The sequence below is a fragment of the Lottia gigantea genome (genome assembly GCF_000327385.1).
Source record: "Lottia gigantea unplaced genomic scaffold LOTGIsca_1, whole genome shotgun sequence".
NCBI classification, from domain to species: Eukaryota; Metazoa; Mollusca; class Gastropoda; family Lottiidae; genus Lottia; species Lottia gigantea.
The window spans coordinates 2,058,657-2,075,446 of record NW_008706746.1 but is presented as its reverse complement, the minus strand read 5'-3'; the positions used below and the strand labels follow the sequence as shown (position 1 = coordinate 2,075,446).

General features: G+C 31.6%; 2 protein-coding genes across 2 annotated transcripts; one reads left to right on the top strand and one right to left on the bottom strand.

Moving 5' to 3' along the window:
• Window positions 1–434: 434 nt before the first annotated feature.
• LOTGIDRAFT_102125 (hypothetical protein) lies at window positions 435–4,341 on the bottom strand (the record flags this gene model as incomplete). Its single annotated transcript, XM_009045486.1, has 10 exons — window positions 435–524; window positions 845–953; window positions 1,247–1,367; window positions 1,632–1,689; window positions 1,978–2,103; window positions 2,547–2,632; window positions 3,056–3,144; window positions 3,452–3,534; window positions 3,652–3,750; window positions 4,162–4,341. The coding sequence occupies 10 exons, from the start codon at window positions 4,339–4,341 to the stop codon at window positions 435–437; spliced, it is 1,041 nt and encodes a 346-aa protein (XP_009043734.1).
• Window positions 4,342–5,874: 1,533 nt separating this feature from the next.
• Window positions 5,875–15,432, top strand: LOTGIDRAFT_151996 (hypothetical protein; the record flags this gene model as incomplete). Its single annotated transcript, XM_009045485.1, has 19 exons — window positions 5,875–6,087; window positions 6,420–6,501; window positions 7,226–7,347; window positions 7,675–7,818; window positions 8,038–8,235; window positions 8,347–8,461; window positions 9,063–9,181; window positions 9,533–10,111; window positions 10,755–10,833; window positions 11,152–11,198; window positions 11,423–11,534; window positions 11,628–11,730; window positions 13,228–13,336; window positions 13,530–13,730; window positions 14,054–14,173; window positions 14,444–14,583; window positions 14,841–14,973; window positions 15,235–15,304; window positions 15,410–15,432. 19 exons carry the CDS (start codon window positions 5,875–5,877, stop codon window positions 15,430–15,432), a joined length of 2,709 nt encoding a protein of 902 aa, XP_009043733.1.
• Window positions 15,433–16,790: the final 1,358 nt, after the last annotated feature.

Below are 16,790 nucleotides of genomic sequence, written 5' to 3'. Positions count from 1 at the left end.
TAATTATAAGGTCAAATTTGGAGCTTAGATGACACTGGTTGATTTAATTCCTTCAATATGAGTTTAATTTGATAATTCAGCAGTCTTTGACACAGTACTCACACTATCTTTAACATACATACATCAAACAAAAAAATTGAACTTTGGGTTTCCACAACTTTTGTTTTCAGCTACTAACTTTTAGCAATTAAGTTGAGATAAAAAGAAATATCCTTAAAATGTCTGAATCCACAAATGTTCAATTTTGATTAGTTTGTCTTTTTACTGCCATCTTTTTTCTTGTCACTTGATTTCTCCTCCTCTTTCTTCTCTGCATGATCTTCATACCTACAAAAGTCAAGTAACGTCTAATCATTCAATAACAACACTTTCATGTTGGACTTGTTCACAAAATCTTTCTTAGTATGTTAAGAATATTATCAATAAGAAAAAACTTACAAAAACATTGCTTTAGCATCTCCTTTGACCAGAGCAACAAATACTGGGATACCAACACAGGCTGGAACAAGGTATAACAATGCAGGCTGAAATTATAAAAGATAATGTTCAAGATTATATTTCAGCAAAAGAAAGATGAGCAGAGTTTTCTGTACATTCATAAAGTACTTTTGTGGGTGTATTCAATTTGAATTTATCAAACCTTTCTTTGACGTCAAGGTTTCAAACTGCAGGACACACAGAAGACACATTTGCTAACACAACATTATGCTTTCTCTGTTCAAGGAATGCATTTTTCTGCACTAATATTTATAAGAATGTGGCGGGTGTGATGTACTCCTTGAATAAATACTACGTTTAAAACAATACTATCTCACAAGTTAAATAAATTGAAACTAATCATTACCTGAGCATGTTTAAAGAAATGCATGACAAAGATTGTTGTTCCTAAACCAAGAATATAAGCAATAAAACCAGCATAGAAATATGTTTTACTTTTAACTTTTGATGAAGAACTGAAAAATTAAAGAACATAACAGTTGTAATTACATAAAACACAAATGTATACTAAATGGGCTGATAGCAATTAAATTCACATTTAGAAGACATCTTGTGGAAAAGCATGTTGGATAGTAAATTTCATAGGATTTTCCTATTTAAGAGATGTGTGGTTTAAGCCATCCTTTATTCTGTGATGTTGTATTAGTTAACTTACTGGTGTATTTGCCACTTGTCATAGTTCTTGTTGACATTCTCAATATCCATTTCTTACATAAATAATATAAAGTAAAGCTGCACCATGACTTACCTCAGATCAAATCTCAGAAGAAGGGCTATAAATATACCAGGTATAACAATATCACCTAAACCTAACATAGCAAAATTATTAGCTGCTAATCCCTTCTCTAACAAATCTTGAGGGAACACCACTGAAAATATATTCATAATAAGCAATTATAAAATAAGGATTCAACTACTTAAATTGAAAACAAAGATATGATTTAAATCTGAGAGTGGAGGTCACTAAAAGATACTAAATATCAAATCAAATATAATTTGTTATGGAAAATTTGCTCCATGCCTGTACACCACCTGAAAGTGTGAAATTGCACCTCTGTATTTTTCTTCCATTATCACCCTAGTCTTTCATTGTATCAAAATATTTAATCAAGATGTAGAAAATTCAAACTTACATTTAATTGGTGCATCAAAGGATTTAGCAACTGTAACCATAACATTGGTACCAAATACCTAACAATAACAATTTTACTATTAATCATTTGCATGTAATGTGAACAGGGTTTGTCTTACAACCTAATTCTAAACAGGAATTTACTCCTGTTTAAAGAGTTCATCTACTTCACTAGGCAATGTTAGATCCAACACACTCGTTAGATCACTCAATTTAGCTTATATTCAATTTCAGGAATCCTTTTCACTAACCACAAGAGACTATTATTTACACTGCATTCAGCAAGGGGGTATAAACTGCCTAAAGAGGAAGAAATCTAGGAGAGAGAAAATGATAATTTTACTTACCCAAAAGATATCATAAACAAAAAGACCACCTAATAATATACATCCAGTACTGACTTTATTTAATGATAAAATTTCTACACCATTAACAGCAAAAGCTAACCCAAACAAATTATTGGCAATCCAATGCTGAAAGAACAAATAAGCAAGGCATACTTTAATAGAATAAACTTCTTTCACATATCACATTTTATTTGCAGTAGTTAGAATTAGTTCCCACAGAGTCTAAAAAGCCAGGTAAAGGAATGTAGCAAGATTTTGAAGAACATAGTATCATTTGTTTTATTAATCATCACATTTATCTTCTCCAAACCAACCCCCAAATTGTCATACTTCTTAGAGACCGTGGTAATACAAGTTAAAGAAAATATGTCTCCATAACTGAACATCGTCCAATCAAAATTGTCCCTGCTGTCTTGCCAACAAAATTTCAGCTTATCCGAACAAATAACTTAGTTTAATACTGGCTAATAAGACGGCTTAACCCATATCAACGATACGATGCCACACATCAAACCTTTTAAATAATCTATATTAATCGGCATGTCATGTAATCAAAGATGAGAACACACCTTTTTAACAAGATACCAGATACCAATAACAGCACAGCCAGCTAAACATAGTATATCTTTACGATCAAACTCATAGTTCATTAATTCTGAAATTTAAAAATATATGGTTATCATCTCTTTATCTAAGCATAGAAAGACCCTATTTCAGTAAAAATTACAATGTAACAAGGACGTTGATAAAATGAAGTGGTTTTAACAAGATTTCTGGTAATATTTTAAAAAGGTTGAATTTTGAGATTTAACATGGAAACAGATGGCAAATGAATTGCCAGAGTTACATTATTATGTAGTGTATCTCAAGCATATAATGCCTTACGTAATATTCCAATCTAATTACAATTAGATTACAATTTTGTATCTTTTTTTTGTTTTCTGATGTATATGTTTTAGTTGTAATCTAACAAGTTTATATGTATATTTAAGCAATTGGGATTAGCAACAGAGCTACTAAGTAAAAACTTCTGATACTTATCTCATATTTTCAAAAAGCCCATAGACATTGCACCCACCTTCTTTCTTTTCTTTAACCCCTTGAGTAAATATAAGATGATATTCTTTATTAGGGAAGGCTTCTGGAATTAACTTAGATACAATAGGACTGAAAGGAAGAATATTTAAAAAATAAATATCACAAGCTTCATAGAAGAATTATTTCAAGTCAAGCCACCAGTCAAAATGTTTTGTCCATGTATGGACTATGATGCTGTCAGTGAAGATATTCAAAATAAAAAAATCAAAGTTCCATATTATAACTAATGACTTCTACTTCCTGGTTTAAGGGATACCGGTAAACAAAATTTAGAGAATATTGGTATGTTTCCTATTTACTGGTATTCGCATGCTTCAAAGAGGTAAACAACATGAACTGCGGGTCTTCTTCACATCACATATTTGTTCAAACTTACCTAGCAATATGGGCAAGAGCCAAAACACCCAAAAAGAAGAAATACACAGCTAACAATAAATTGATATATTCTTTAGAAAATATCTGAAAAACAAGAAAATTTACCGGTATGAGAAACTGGATTTTTTTTATAACAGCCTGACTCTAGAATCAATTTAAGTTAAAGATTTGTATTTTCATCAAAAATGTATCAATACCAACCTGAAAGACTATGTAAATTCCAAACAATGTACAACTGGCAATCACTGGAAACATAGCAGCATCTTTTGATGACATAGTTTCTGGCTTTTCTCCAGATTCCTAAAATATGAATTTCATTGTCATTATTTTGGAATTTCTTAAGAGTTCATTCATGAATTAGCTTTTAAAATAAACAATACCTTTCTGTCAAATTTCCCCAGTAACCTTTCATTGCCACAAACAGTTTTGAAGTTCATTAATTCATTCAAATATGATTGGCTGTAAACATCTTCATATTGTGTTCTGTGACTGTGTGGTCAGACAGAATGACATATGGAAAGAGTAATGCCATATTTACTAAAAATTTATCATTTTGTGAACTAGGCAGTCTATTCTCAAGACCAAAATTCTTTCCAGAATATTTACTTAATGTAAACAAATTACTACAAACTGCGTTTGACATTTTGAAAGTGAAAAAACCATCATCACCATGGCATAAATAAACGGCATAATACTTACTGCATAGCTCACCTTCTGTTCCTTATGGTACTTTACTGAGCGGAAAGAACCAAAAAATATAGGTAAGATGGCCATCAAAAACAAACTCGTGTATGCCATGGCCATTCCTTCGGGAGTTGCAGGAACCTTTGCGGTTCCATTTGCCGCAGTTTCATTGAAAGTTGCATTTATTGTAGAAGCTTGCTCTGCCATGCTGTCTGCCATGTTGATGTTCTGACGTTTACTAGGTAGAGTAGATTATCAAGACACATCCGGTTTCCTCGTCCAATCAAAATTCGATATCCACGTCATCAATGTTTATCACAGGGCACCACAGGGACTCGTCAGATTAATATTCTATTTCACGAGTTCTTTCCCTTTAATCACTTTTTGGTGTACGCTCTAGAATCCATACAAAGCAAGGTTCAATTTTATTGGTAGCCTATCGCATTGTATTTTAAGATTCAAAATGACTCCCTTTGCAATCAAAGATTTCCTTAGATTAGCTATAAAATTTATCTCGACGATAACTCTCTGCGGTCTCTATAACATTGGCAAGATGGATCTGAATTCGACAACTGGAACATTGATGTAAAAAGGGACAGCTGCGCCACACTAAACTTCAAATTCATGTGAAGGCTAACCAAAATTAACCAAGTTTGAAAATTAAAAAGACGAGTCGTCTTTTTTTTCTTTTTTTTTTGAGACCCTGCCATAGCCTAATACAGAAAAGACATCTACAGAAATAGGAATTCCTAGGAATTATGCGATTTTCGTACATTTCTAGTACTTTTGAAGACTATTTACATAATTATTCAAGACTCAATTCAACCCCCCAAAATGGCTCAGCTGTCCCTTTAAAAAAATTGCTACCGAATTTTTATGAAATAGGAATGAAACTTAAACTTGATTAGATAAAACTAAAATTAGGTGTAATAAATTGTTCAATCTAATTCATTTTCATCCATACAGGTCTATTATTCATTTTTTACCTATTGAATTATTTTCCTCTCTATAGTAGCCTATACGAACCTGATAACATGAACATGTCACTTTATTGATTGTGTTGAATTAAAGAAATAATCTGAGAGGTTTTTTTTTTCAAAATGAAATTTGAAGGGTTAAGGTGGCAACGGTATCAAACAGTGGACACAATCTAACCAAAATTGTTTTTTACAGGACAATTTATATTTTAGCAAGTATATACAACCTAGGCAAAGGATGCAGAAAAGTAAGACGTAAAACTTCATTACAATTCAATTCAATGTGATATCAATCTTGTTATCAATATTGAATAAACAATGATACGTCCACAATTTGATCACAAGATAAAGGTTGAATTTCAGTGTAAGATTAATATGCCGATAACCACTGAGAAATTTCAATCCTTGACTAAATTGACACTTTTATAGACAGACTAAAAATTGACAGAGCATCTTAATCGGTTTTGTGAAATAATACACTTTATAGAATACCGTTTATAAGCTTAATGTGTTTTTTATACATCCGTTAAGAAAGTTTATTTGACTATGATGATGAGTCGTACGGCATATTTGAAATAATGGTCACGTATACCCTTAATTTCACTTTCCAATCAAGTGTATATGGGACGAAAGTGCAATCGGATAGGCTGTTGCATCCAGGACGAATTAGAGTCATAGCATTCATTAATAAATAATTGATGAAAAATCCTGAAGCAAGTCATACATAGTAATACCTGACTGGAGAACATATCTCGATCAACAAATGTATTTTGCTATCCTGATAACAATTTTATGTGGACTCTCAGGAGCAAGGAATCAAAGAGGATCTCAAAAACTAGAAAGTGAATCTGGAGCCACAGAAAATTACAGGGATGACACGAAGGATTATTTCGATACCAACAAAGATCTGTCTGCTTCGGATATTAGATTGGCCTTTCAGAACTTTAAATGGACCAGTAGACATGATAAAGAAAAGGTTGGTTATATAAACAATATTGTCAATGCGCAGCTTTTCCACTTCTTCACCACGAAAATTTACTTAATAATATGGTCTTTCTCAAATTTTCGGCGTGATTATAAATTTCTAAAGTTAACTTTTTGTCAAAGAATGAAAAAGTTTGACAGGGTCTTAATATAAATATCTTGTCCATCTACCACCCCAACTTCCCGTCCCCCAAGACCGGCGAAGAGTCGACATTGCTATACGGTGAACCGTTGAAATTGAGCATGTAAAGCAAATATTTAGACGACGTACTTTCAACTCTTCAACTTCTTAAAACATTGGAAGGCTACCACATTCATTTTCAGCCAGTGAAGAAAAATGTTACCCTGAACACCGTGGAATCGTTCTGGTCAATGTATCACCATGGTAACCTTCAGGATGCTTCTGGTAAGAAATAACCTCCGTAAAACTTTTGGAGGAAATTTTTAATTCCATTTTCATAACAAACTCTATAGAGGCATATACCGATAAGTATTTGAAATACAAATTATTTGCATAGGTAGCCTATAGCATATTCCAATATTCGGGCAAAATTCTGAAAGCGAGTATAAGCCAATCTAACTTTCTCACACTCAAAAGTTCACTTGAAGAGAAGATATACCACTAGTTTTCCTTATTCCACTTTGGTCTACATGGTTCCTGCCAATTCCAATGAAGATAGAAATGTATCTACAATGGATATTGAGCATCTCAATTTTCTCTTTAGAAACAACATCCATGAAGCTTAGAAGTTTCTGGAAAACTTTAAAATTTAAAATCGGATCAGGAAGCATAGTTGAAATTGGTGGTTGTCAGACGAGTTTTGATGCTTCTGTAGATACAAACAAAACCGTACTGACTTTACTAACAGGTTAGACCAGATTCTTATATATCTTATCCTGTTGAAACAGTTTATATAAAAATGTTATATCTGATTTCAAATGCATTCTCGCTTCATAAATTGCACAGTCTCAAAACTGAGGATAATTCAGCTAATGTGGTATCAGCATCAAGATGAAGCCATTTGATTTCAAATGTAGCTTACAGGCTATGACGTCATTCTGATACAATGATCAATATAAGCTGGAATTGTTAGCCTGTTGATTAGAACGGCTTCAATCCTGTTTTACAGATAGTCAGACAGTTCTGAGTTGCACTGAGAATAATATTCCTCAAGTAGACAAGAATCAATTTTTGGGGCATGCTAATGTTGAAAATATACAAACATGGACTGAGAAACTCCATACATATCCGGTACGTTACTCTTATAATTGAATCTTTACCACTGAAAAGTAATGAATATTACAAAGTTTTATGGTTTCTCACCAGATGCAAACTCAGGTATTAATGTCGTATCACGTTTCAAGGGGATTTTTTTTTACAAGATAGTTGAATTAGCACTCTTCTGATAGTTATAAAACCAAGATTCTCTATTGTTACTCATCATTACAGCTCACAACATATTTTCAACAGGTCTGTAATTATGTGAAATATTTATCATTTTAAATTCTTAATTATGGACGAGGAGCAACCCTTCACAAGCAAATTGGATCTACATTTCTAACTTCTTATAAATTTCAGATTGTATTTGGCAATGTCATATTGAACAAAGTCGCTAAGTTAAGTGAGAATTTACTTCCTCACGAATTCATTCAATTACTAGTGAGGATATTCTCTGTTTCAAAAGAGATATTTCTTGTTGATTCGTCCATTGATAGCTTAATGGTAAGTGAAAAACATGTCTTCATTTATTTCTTTTTTCTTTTTCACACTTTAAGGACTGACGGGGATTTACAAATCTTTAAGGCAATGTCAACAATATTCGCCATTATTTTTGAAGACTAATGGTACAACTCTTGTACAAATTTTGAAGACTAAAGGGAGATAATTTGTAATCATGATTAAAGCAAGTTGAAATATATCAAGTTATACTGGTTGTTTCAGCAATCATATTTTGAAGCCATTTGGCCAAGACCAAAAGAATTGGTAGAGGAAGTATGTAAAGCTGGTAAATTGATGTGTTATGATATAAAACAGATACAGGTGTGGAATGAAGAGAGATTTGTTTTACAAGTGACCATAAAGAATCATCAGAGACAACTTCACCCTCATTTCTGTGTTCAATATCAACAAGGTGAAGATGTAAGTAGCTCTGGGAATATAAGTTGTTGACTCCCAACTATAATGTTAAATTTGTACACAATTCAATTTGATACCTTAATAAATGTTGTTTTTTTTTTTATATAATTTCAGTGTTATTTAGAATACAGTCTTAACAATACAAAAGTTATCAATCAACAAAATATAACCCTTGTAGAGAATATTAATGATAATTATATACCCCTTGATATTTTACTGTATCATACAGGTTAGTATTGCTTTGTGTTTCATTATCAAAAGAGATTAGGAACGATAATAATATTATGAATTTTGGTTTTAACCTCTTTTATGTAAACCTCATCATATAAAAAAACATGATTCAAAACTTCATTTCACTTGACAAACTCTTTTATAACTTCTATTTGTATTGTCAGCTAAGCCTTTAGCATTTGGGATCTCACGTAATATACAAATACTGAAAATTGATTGCAATTTATCAACAAACAACTGGTATAAATGACTCTTAAAGGGACAGGTGCGCCATTTTGGAGGGGTTGATTTGAATCTTGAAAATATGTAAATAGTCTTCAGAAGTACTAGAAATGTACAAAAATCGCATAATTCCTTCAAAAATATCTCAAACTAGGAATTTTACTCACTATTTTTTATATAGCTCAGATTATCTTAAAATGATGAGTCAACACTTTACCATTCTGGACACAAATGGATTTGAAGGTTCATATTTTGACTTTGAGCTGTTAATACTATTACTGATTGGCTTAACTAAAAGATTCCCGTTTCTGAGACTAAAGTATGATGGCTCAAAAAGAATGGCACGGTTGTCCCTTTAATATTATTAAATGTTTCAGTAATAAGTGAGAAATGTCTAGAAGAATTACTAATAAAGTTATTAAAGAAAGATTTGTTTGATAATGATATTAGAAATATTATGTTAGATGGTGAATATATCACATATCACTCAAATTGGGTAAGTATGATAACAATTTATCACTTGTGTCTGATTCTATTTCCCACAATGTCTAACTGCAAGTTTGTTCTAGAGAACATTTGTTTCTTCACAAAATTTGTGGATTTTTAGTTGATAGAAGTAGAACTATAAGAAATATTAATAAGCACATCTTTTAAGACCTGCCAAACTGAGAATCGTACAATGAGACTAGGTTTTTTGAACATCACTTCATCATGTTGAGCTGAAAGATAATTGGAGATTTGTAAAATAAGACAATGATCATGTGTTTAATCCAGTTCAGTATTTAAGCCTACTTGAAATATCATTGACTTCATATCATATTATATTACATCATTTGACTTAATTCAGAATGGTGAAAGACAACAAGATCATGAAGTCAATTGGGTAAAAACACATGTGTTGAAGAAAACAGGAACAATTAAAATTCCTAATGAAATCATAACAGCAGAAATTAATAAACCTAGTCTTATAAATGATTCTGGTCCACAAGTCAGAACTGGTGTTGGAAAAATACAGCAAAGTTATTACGAAACCATAAAAGATATAACTGATACAGTTTTAACTCGTGAAGAGAAACAAGTCCAACTAGGCTTATTATACTTGACTGAATCTTTTGAAGACCCAACTAGAAGGGCACCAAGATTACGGTATAGACTCCAGGGCATTAAACCAGTAACCAGCAAATCACAAAATAATTTGAAATTAAGGAAAAGAATTAATGATACATTTCCTCTATCATCAATAGTTGAAAAACTCCAGGAAAATAGAGTTCTTCCAGGAAATAATTCCAATACAATTCCACTAAATCATATTGAACCAAACTTGAGGGTTTCAAGGAATAGTGTACTCAATGTATTAAAGAACAAGGTCAAGTTAAGAGAAAAAGATTTAAATACATCACATGCTCCAAGACCCATTTTTAAAAAGGTAATGATCTTTTATTTCTAACATAAACATTTTTTTCTTAGTTTGCAATGTATATTGTCAAGTCGAGAGAAATTTCATAAATAGGAATTTATCTCCCTTTAATCCCCAAACCAACTTTAGTTCAAATTATCTCCCTTTAATCTTCAACTTTCTTCACTCACAACACCAGGGCTGTATTTGCCACACATGTCTAGCAAGACAGCTCAAATTACTAGGTATCACAAGCTTGCAACACTAGAATAGTTACCATTACATAAGTTCCAGCCATTAACTTAGATCAAAATAGAATCTCACCATACTGAATGCAGGCTCGAAATTAAAGATGCAAAAATTTAAAACTAACTGTGCAAATCTTTCCATGATATCTGTTATAAATAGCAGAATTAAAGTATACAGATTTATTGGTTAGCATAATGTTATTTCTATGTAAAGAAAATACATTGAATATTGGCCACTAGATGTGTTGAATTCTGACCTTTTCATTCATACTCTACATATGCTAATATTTTGCACTAGACTGAGGTAATTTTAGAATTAATTCCAGTCAGTTAATTTGAGGACTTTTCTAGAATACTTTAGCTTGTAAACATTTTTGTTTTGGAATGATCATTTAATGATATTCGTTATCTCACGATCTTTTCAGAGAAATTTATTATCAATATCTAAGCATACCAAAAATTCCATCAATAGGTTTTTGAAATCCCGCAAACTTATACCAGGGGGTGAGTAACATTTTAATATAACAATCCACCAACTAGAAATATTCCTTGATTTCATATCACATACTGAATGGAAATATGGCCCTGATGATGTTTCCAATCTAATATTACAGTTAATACATGTATCTTAAGGAGAAATAGTCCTACATCTACAGGTTGTACTCTCATGTCTTCAGCAAGTATTTCACATCTTTTATCCTAGAGCAAAAGGATATTGGTTTTAATATATAAAGAACTGAGATATTGTATGTATTGCATTGTGTGTAATAGAAATTCTTTTTTGTGCATGTTTTATTATATATTTGTGCAATTATTTTGAAGGTGAACGATACTCTAGTCACAAATCTCGAAAGAGCTCAATTACAAATGTAAGTCCTTTATAAGTCAAATTATTTCGTCAAATATACCAGATGGTCTACCCCCAACAAATAAACTGAAAAAATTTCAGATATTTTTATACTCTTCCAAATTTAAACCTAATAAATAGCACAGTTATCTATAGATAATTATATTTTAATGATAAAAAATCTTAAATATATTTCATACAAATATACCTTTATATCATTCATTGATTCCAAATTCCTTTTTCTAGCAGAAAGATTTCCAAAACAGTGGAGAAGAGTTTGATAAGCTATGGTCCATGGTTAGAAAAGACATACCCCATATATTGGGTCACACCAGAAAGAGGGATGTGTTAATCTATGGTATGTACAGTTTTATTAACTAAGGTCTATAGTTAGATGCCCAATATACTGGATCACAATACATTTAGAATTTCTATTTCTTAATATTTCCAGGAGAAGAGGCCTATTGTATGTTGAGTTGTAAACTGTCCATGGTGTATCCTTTAGCTAGTATTATAACTATAGTGCCTCAACAAGATAACTTCAAAAAATGTTTGTAAGTTATATACCTGTTGATGCTAGAAACTGTATTCTAAAGCCTTCAAATTATCCCTTTCAGTCTTCAAATTATCTCCCTTTAGTCTTCAAATTACCCTCTTTATTCTTCAAATTATCTTCCTTTAGTCTTCAAATTATTCAAATCAGTCTTCGAATTATCTCCCTTTAGTCTTCAAATTACCCTCTTCATTCTTCAAATTATCTTCCTTTAGTCTTCAAATTATTCCATTCAGTTTTAGAATTATCTTCCTTTAGTCTTCAAATTATTCCATTCAGTTTTAGAATTATCTTCCTTTAGTCTTCAAATTATTCCATTCAGTTTTAGAATTATCTTCCTTTAGTCTTCAAATTATTCCATTCAGTTTTAGAATTATCTTCCTTTAGTCTTCAAATTATCCCCGTTAATCTTCAATTATCTCCCTTTAGTCTTCAATGTAACCCTTTTATTCTTCAAATTATCACCCTTTTAGTCTTCAAATGATCACCTTTAGTCTTCAAATTACCATCTTCGTTCTCCAAATTATCTTCCTTTAGTCTTCAAATTATTCAAATCAGTCTTCGAATTATCTCCCTTTAGTCTTCAAATTATTCCCATTAATATTCAATTTATCTCCCTTTATTCTTCATTTAACACTTTTAGTCTTTGAAATGTATTCCTATAGTCATTGAATAATCTCCATTTAGTTTTCAAATTATCTCCTTTAGTCTTCAAATAAAATGAATAAATTAATTAATTATTAATTATTTAGTCTTTAATTTATGTCCTTAGTCTTAAAATTATCTCCCATTAGTCCTCAATTACCCTCTAACAAAACACAAGACAATATTATGGAATATAACACACTTCTTTAATAAGGTTGGGCACATAATGTTTCAACACAATATACACGTGTCGTCATCAGAAGTAATGTGCTTCAATTACCCTCATTTTATTTTTCAAATTATCTCCCTTTTATCTTCAAGTTATCCCCTTTTAGTCTTCACCACATCTCCCATTAGTCTCACCATATCTCCCATTAGTCTTACCACATCTCCCTTAGTCTTCAAATTATCTCCATAAGTCTTCTAATTATCTCCTTCAGTCTTCAAATTATCCCCTTTTTTCTTTACCACATGTCCCATAGTCTTCACCACATCTCCTTTACTCTTCATCACATCTCCATTTAGTCTTAACCACACTTCTCTTTCCTTTAGTCTTCACCACATCTCCCTTTAGTTTCACCACATCTCCCTTTAGTTTCACCACATCTCCCTTTAGTCTTCACCACATCTCCCTTTAGTCTTCACCACATCTCCCATTAGTCTCACCATATCTCCCATTAGTCTCACCACATCTCCCTTAGTCTTCAAATTATCCCTTTTTGTCTTCACCACATCTCCATTTACTCTTCAAATTATCCCCTTTTCCTTTTAGTTTTTCTATTTTAGTTTACTTTAGCCTTCATAAATCATATTATTACATAATCATGTATGTTCATTCTGTTTTTCTGTTTAGAAATATGGGGGATAATCTACCTCACAGGTCTAATTTAGTATTTCATACGAAGTTGGACTCTTCACTAATAAACCAAATCTACAGTCTACCTCAGATGTTAGATTTACAGGTATTTATAAGGCTTTTCCACAACGACAGTTTTCTATCCCTTCATCAGGCTAGACCACTTATGCTCTAGCAAAAGTCAGAATCTTTGTTTGAAAAGTTTCAGTTATGAACAGATTCCAGTGATGTGTAGAAAAAAGGGTTTCAAATGAGGAAGATATCAGCAGTTTGTTTTCAAAGAATTCTTCTTGTTTAAGATCTTAGGAATGGACATCTTGACCAATATGATAACTACAGGACATGGTTTTCTACTTTATCTTGGTAAATTATTAACACAAGCCAAAACAACTATTTTAGAGTTACCATCTGTTTACCATCTACAACAAGCACTCGATATTGTTGCACAATTCAAGACAATTGACCATAACAACACTACTGGTATAAAATATTCTGTTCAGGTAGGTAAGATATCCAGAGGTACTAAAATACTTGTAAACTTATCTGAGACTTTAGCAAACTATTCAGAGACAAAGGAAAGCTGGTTCTGAATATATGATAAGATAAGGATTAATTTGAAGACTTATGTAAGTTTGTAAGAATGTGCCACATGAAATAAAGAGAGTGAATTCAGAGACTAAAAAGAATGAATTTATGGACTATATTGGACTAAAATAGGTAAATTAGGCCGTTAAATTGGTGTTGATTCAAGAAACAAAAGAGAAACAATTTTGTAGGTGATTTAAAGGAAACATGGATTTAATGTTCATGTTGTATTTTCTAGGGAATGATACACCAAGCTCTACAGATAGTACAAGCAGATTATTATCCCGTAAAAATCTTTAACAGCAGATCATATAACAATAGCATAGTTCTGATACAGTTGAACTCTTTTAATAAAAAGGTAATAAAGTTCACACTCTGCCATGCCATTATTCCCAATAACCCCTGTATGTCACCTAGTAATTCAGACAGACACTACAAGGTCTTATGATTCTGAAGTAACAAACTTACTGAAAATATAAAAGAAATAAAAATGAAGATCATATTATTTCAACCAAGGGCAAGAATGATTTGACTCTGTTTGCTTGTTCCTGGTTGTGACTCTACACTGGTAATATTGATACCATTAGTTATTGTAGGTTTAATGCATATATATTTTTACTATCAATAGATTCAAACTAACTGCAAGGGTACAGACAGTAGTATTATGAAATATAATTATAATTCTGGTGTAATTATTGATCAAGATTTGTTACAACCTGGAATAAGTCTACAATATATTTTAATTCTGAAACTTCATCCTGTTGCTAGGTTGGTATTATTACTCGTTATAAAATTTCACTCACTCTCACAGACATATTACTAATTATGTTCCTAAACCTGATGGACATGTGACATGTGGGAATACACGTCAATTTGCAAGGAATATATATACATGTCTATATATTGGTTGTAATTCATGTCACAAAAGCTCATTTTGTAGGCCTAGTATTGAACACTGTGAGAAATGTCTGTTCTATGAATCCAAGCTGAGATAATTGGCTACCATTTTGATTTTTTTTTTTCAGAAGTTCTCTGTTTAAGGAATATCTAAAGCTACCAATAATTAGAGATATGTGTCCAATCAATATATTATGGTCAAATCAAACATTAATACATCGACAATTACAATTACAAGTTGATGACATCAGTATTATACAGGTAGGAGTTACCTCTCTTTAATCTCAAGTTAAATTGGAGACAATTCTTCATAATGTTTATGTTCAGGGTAGTTTTCTATGATCAAACTAGAATTAATAAGAATTCTGAAAGCAATGAAAACTATAAGGACCATGAGGGACAATGGTTCACATACATTTATAATATAAATTTTTTCCACATGTATGGAGGATTTAAAAAAAAATTTTGAATAATTCTCAGTGGTCACAATATGATTTTGTAAAATGAAGTTTTTTCTTGCAGCAAAGAGTAGATGATTTAAAATCTGAAATTAAAGATGAACAGTTTCTATTTATAGATTTCAATAACAATGGTAGGTGCTATGAAAGATGATTTAAAAAAAAATTGTTTACTTGATATTATATTATTTGTGTCATCTACTATTCAAGGATGATATTGATATATATTTTATTTAAAGATTATAACAAAATGACAACATAGTTGTAAAATATTTGATTATACAAAATTATTATTAAAGCCCAACGCAGACGAGGAACATTTTAAACGAACAATCGTAAAAATTTTGTTTCGATCATTTTTTCACCGTCTGCAGATTACAGAAACACGAACAAAAATGTTCGTGAGAATTGTTAGTGAAATCAAACATGTTTGATTTTTTTAAAATTGTTCGCCGTCTGCGTTAACCACGAACATTAGCGCCGAAGATTTATCGAAAGACCAATCAGCGATCGAAGCCAGACCACATGACACTCAAAATCGCGACGTCCAGTGAATCCACCAACACAAAATTTTGGACTGTGGAGAAAGAGCAGATTTTAGTAGATAGGTGGTCGCAATTTGCCTGTTTGTTTATGATTTCTTCGCCTGACTATTCAGATAGAAACAAGAAGTACACTGCGATGCAAGAAATAACACAAGCCCTGGAAACAACTGGTAAATTTACAGGGTTGCCAAACACACCCTGCTCTTTACGACGTTGAATCCGGGTACTGACCCAAATGATCCTATATAGCAAACGCAATTTTACATTTTCTTCTGGACATCGCCATTTTGAGGTCATGTGATTTTCCGTGGCACTGGCGTATTGTTCGAGCTAATGTTCGTCGCCTGCGGAATTATGTTTGTCGTCTGCGGATGACGGAAAACAAATATATTTGTTCGATGTTTTTGTTCGTCGACAGAAATGTTCCTCGTCTGCGTTGGGCTTAACAGTGTATATGAAAACGGTTGTTCAAACTAGAACTAATCTTCATATTTTTAGATGAAATAGTCACCAGCCTAAGTCAAGACTATAAAAACAGTACATTTGTCAGTTTGAGAAGTGATAAGATGATGGGAGAAAAACTATACAACAAAACCCAACAAATTGGTATAAATAATATTGCAGTTACCACACAGGTTTTAGATAATGTGTTTACAGATAAACTCCTACATAGTCCTGATATATTCAGATATAGTTATTTAGGTAAGTTATTCCAAATATATTCAGATATAGTTATTTAGGTAAGTTATTCCAAACATATTCAGATATAGTTATTTTGGTAAGTTATTCCAAACATATTCAGATATAGTTATTTAGGTAAGTTATTCCAAATATATTCAGATATCGTTATTTAGGTAAGTTATTCCAAACATATTCAGATAGTTATTTAGGTAAGTTATTCCAAACATATTCAGATATAGTTATTTAGGTATGTTATCCCAAACATATTTAGATAGTTATTTAGGTAAGTTATTCCAAACATATTCAGATATAGTTATTTGTTATTCCAAACATATTCAGATATAGTTATTTAGGTATGTTATTCCAAACCTATTTAGATATAGTTATTTAGGTA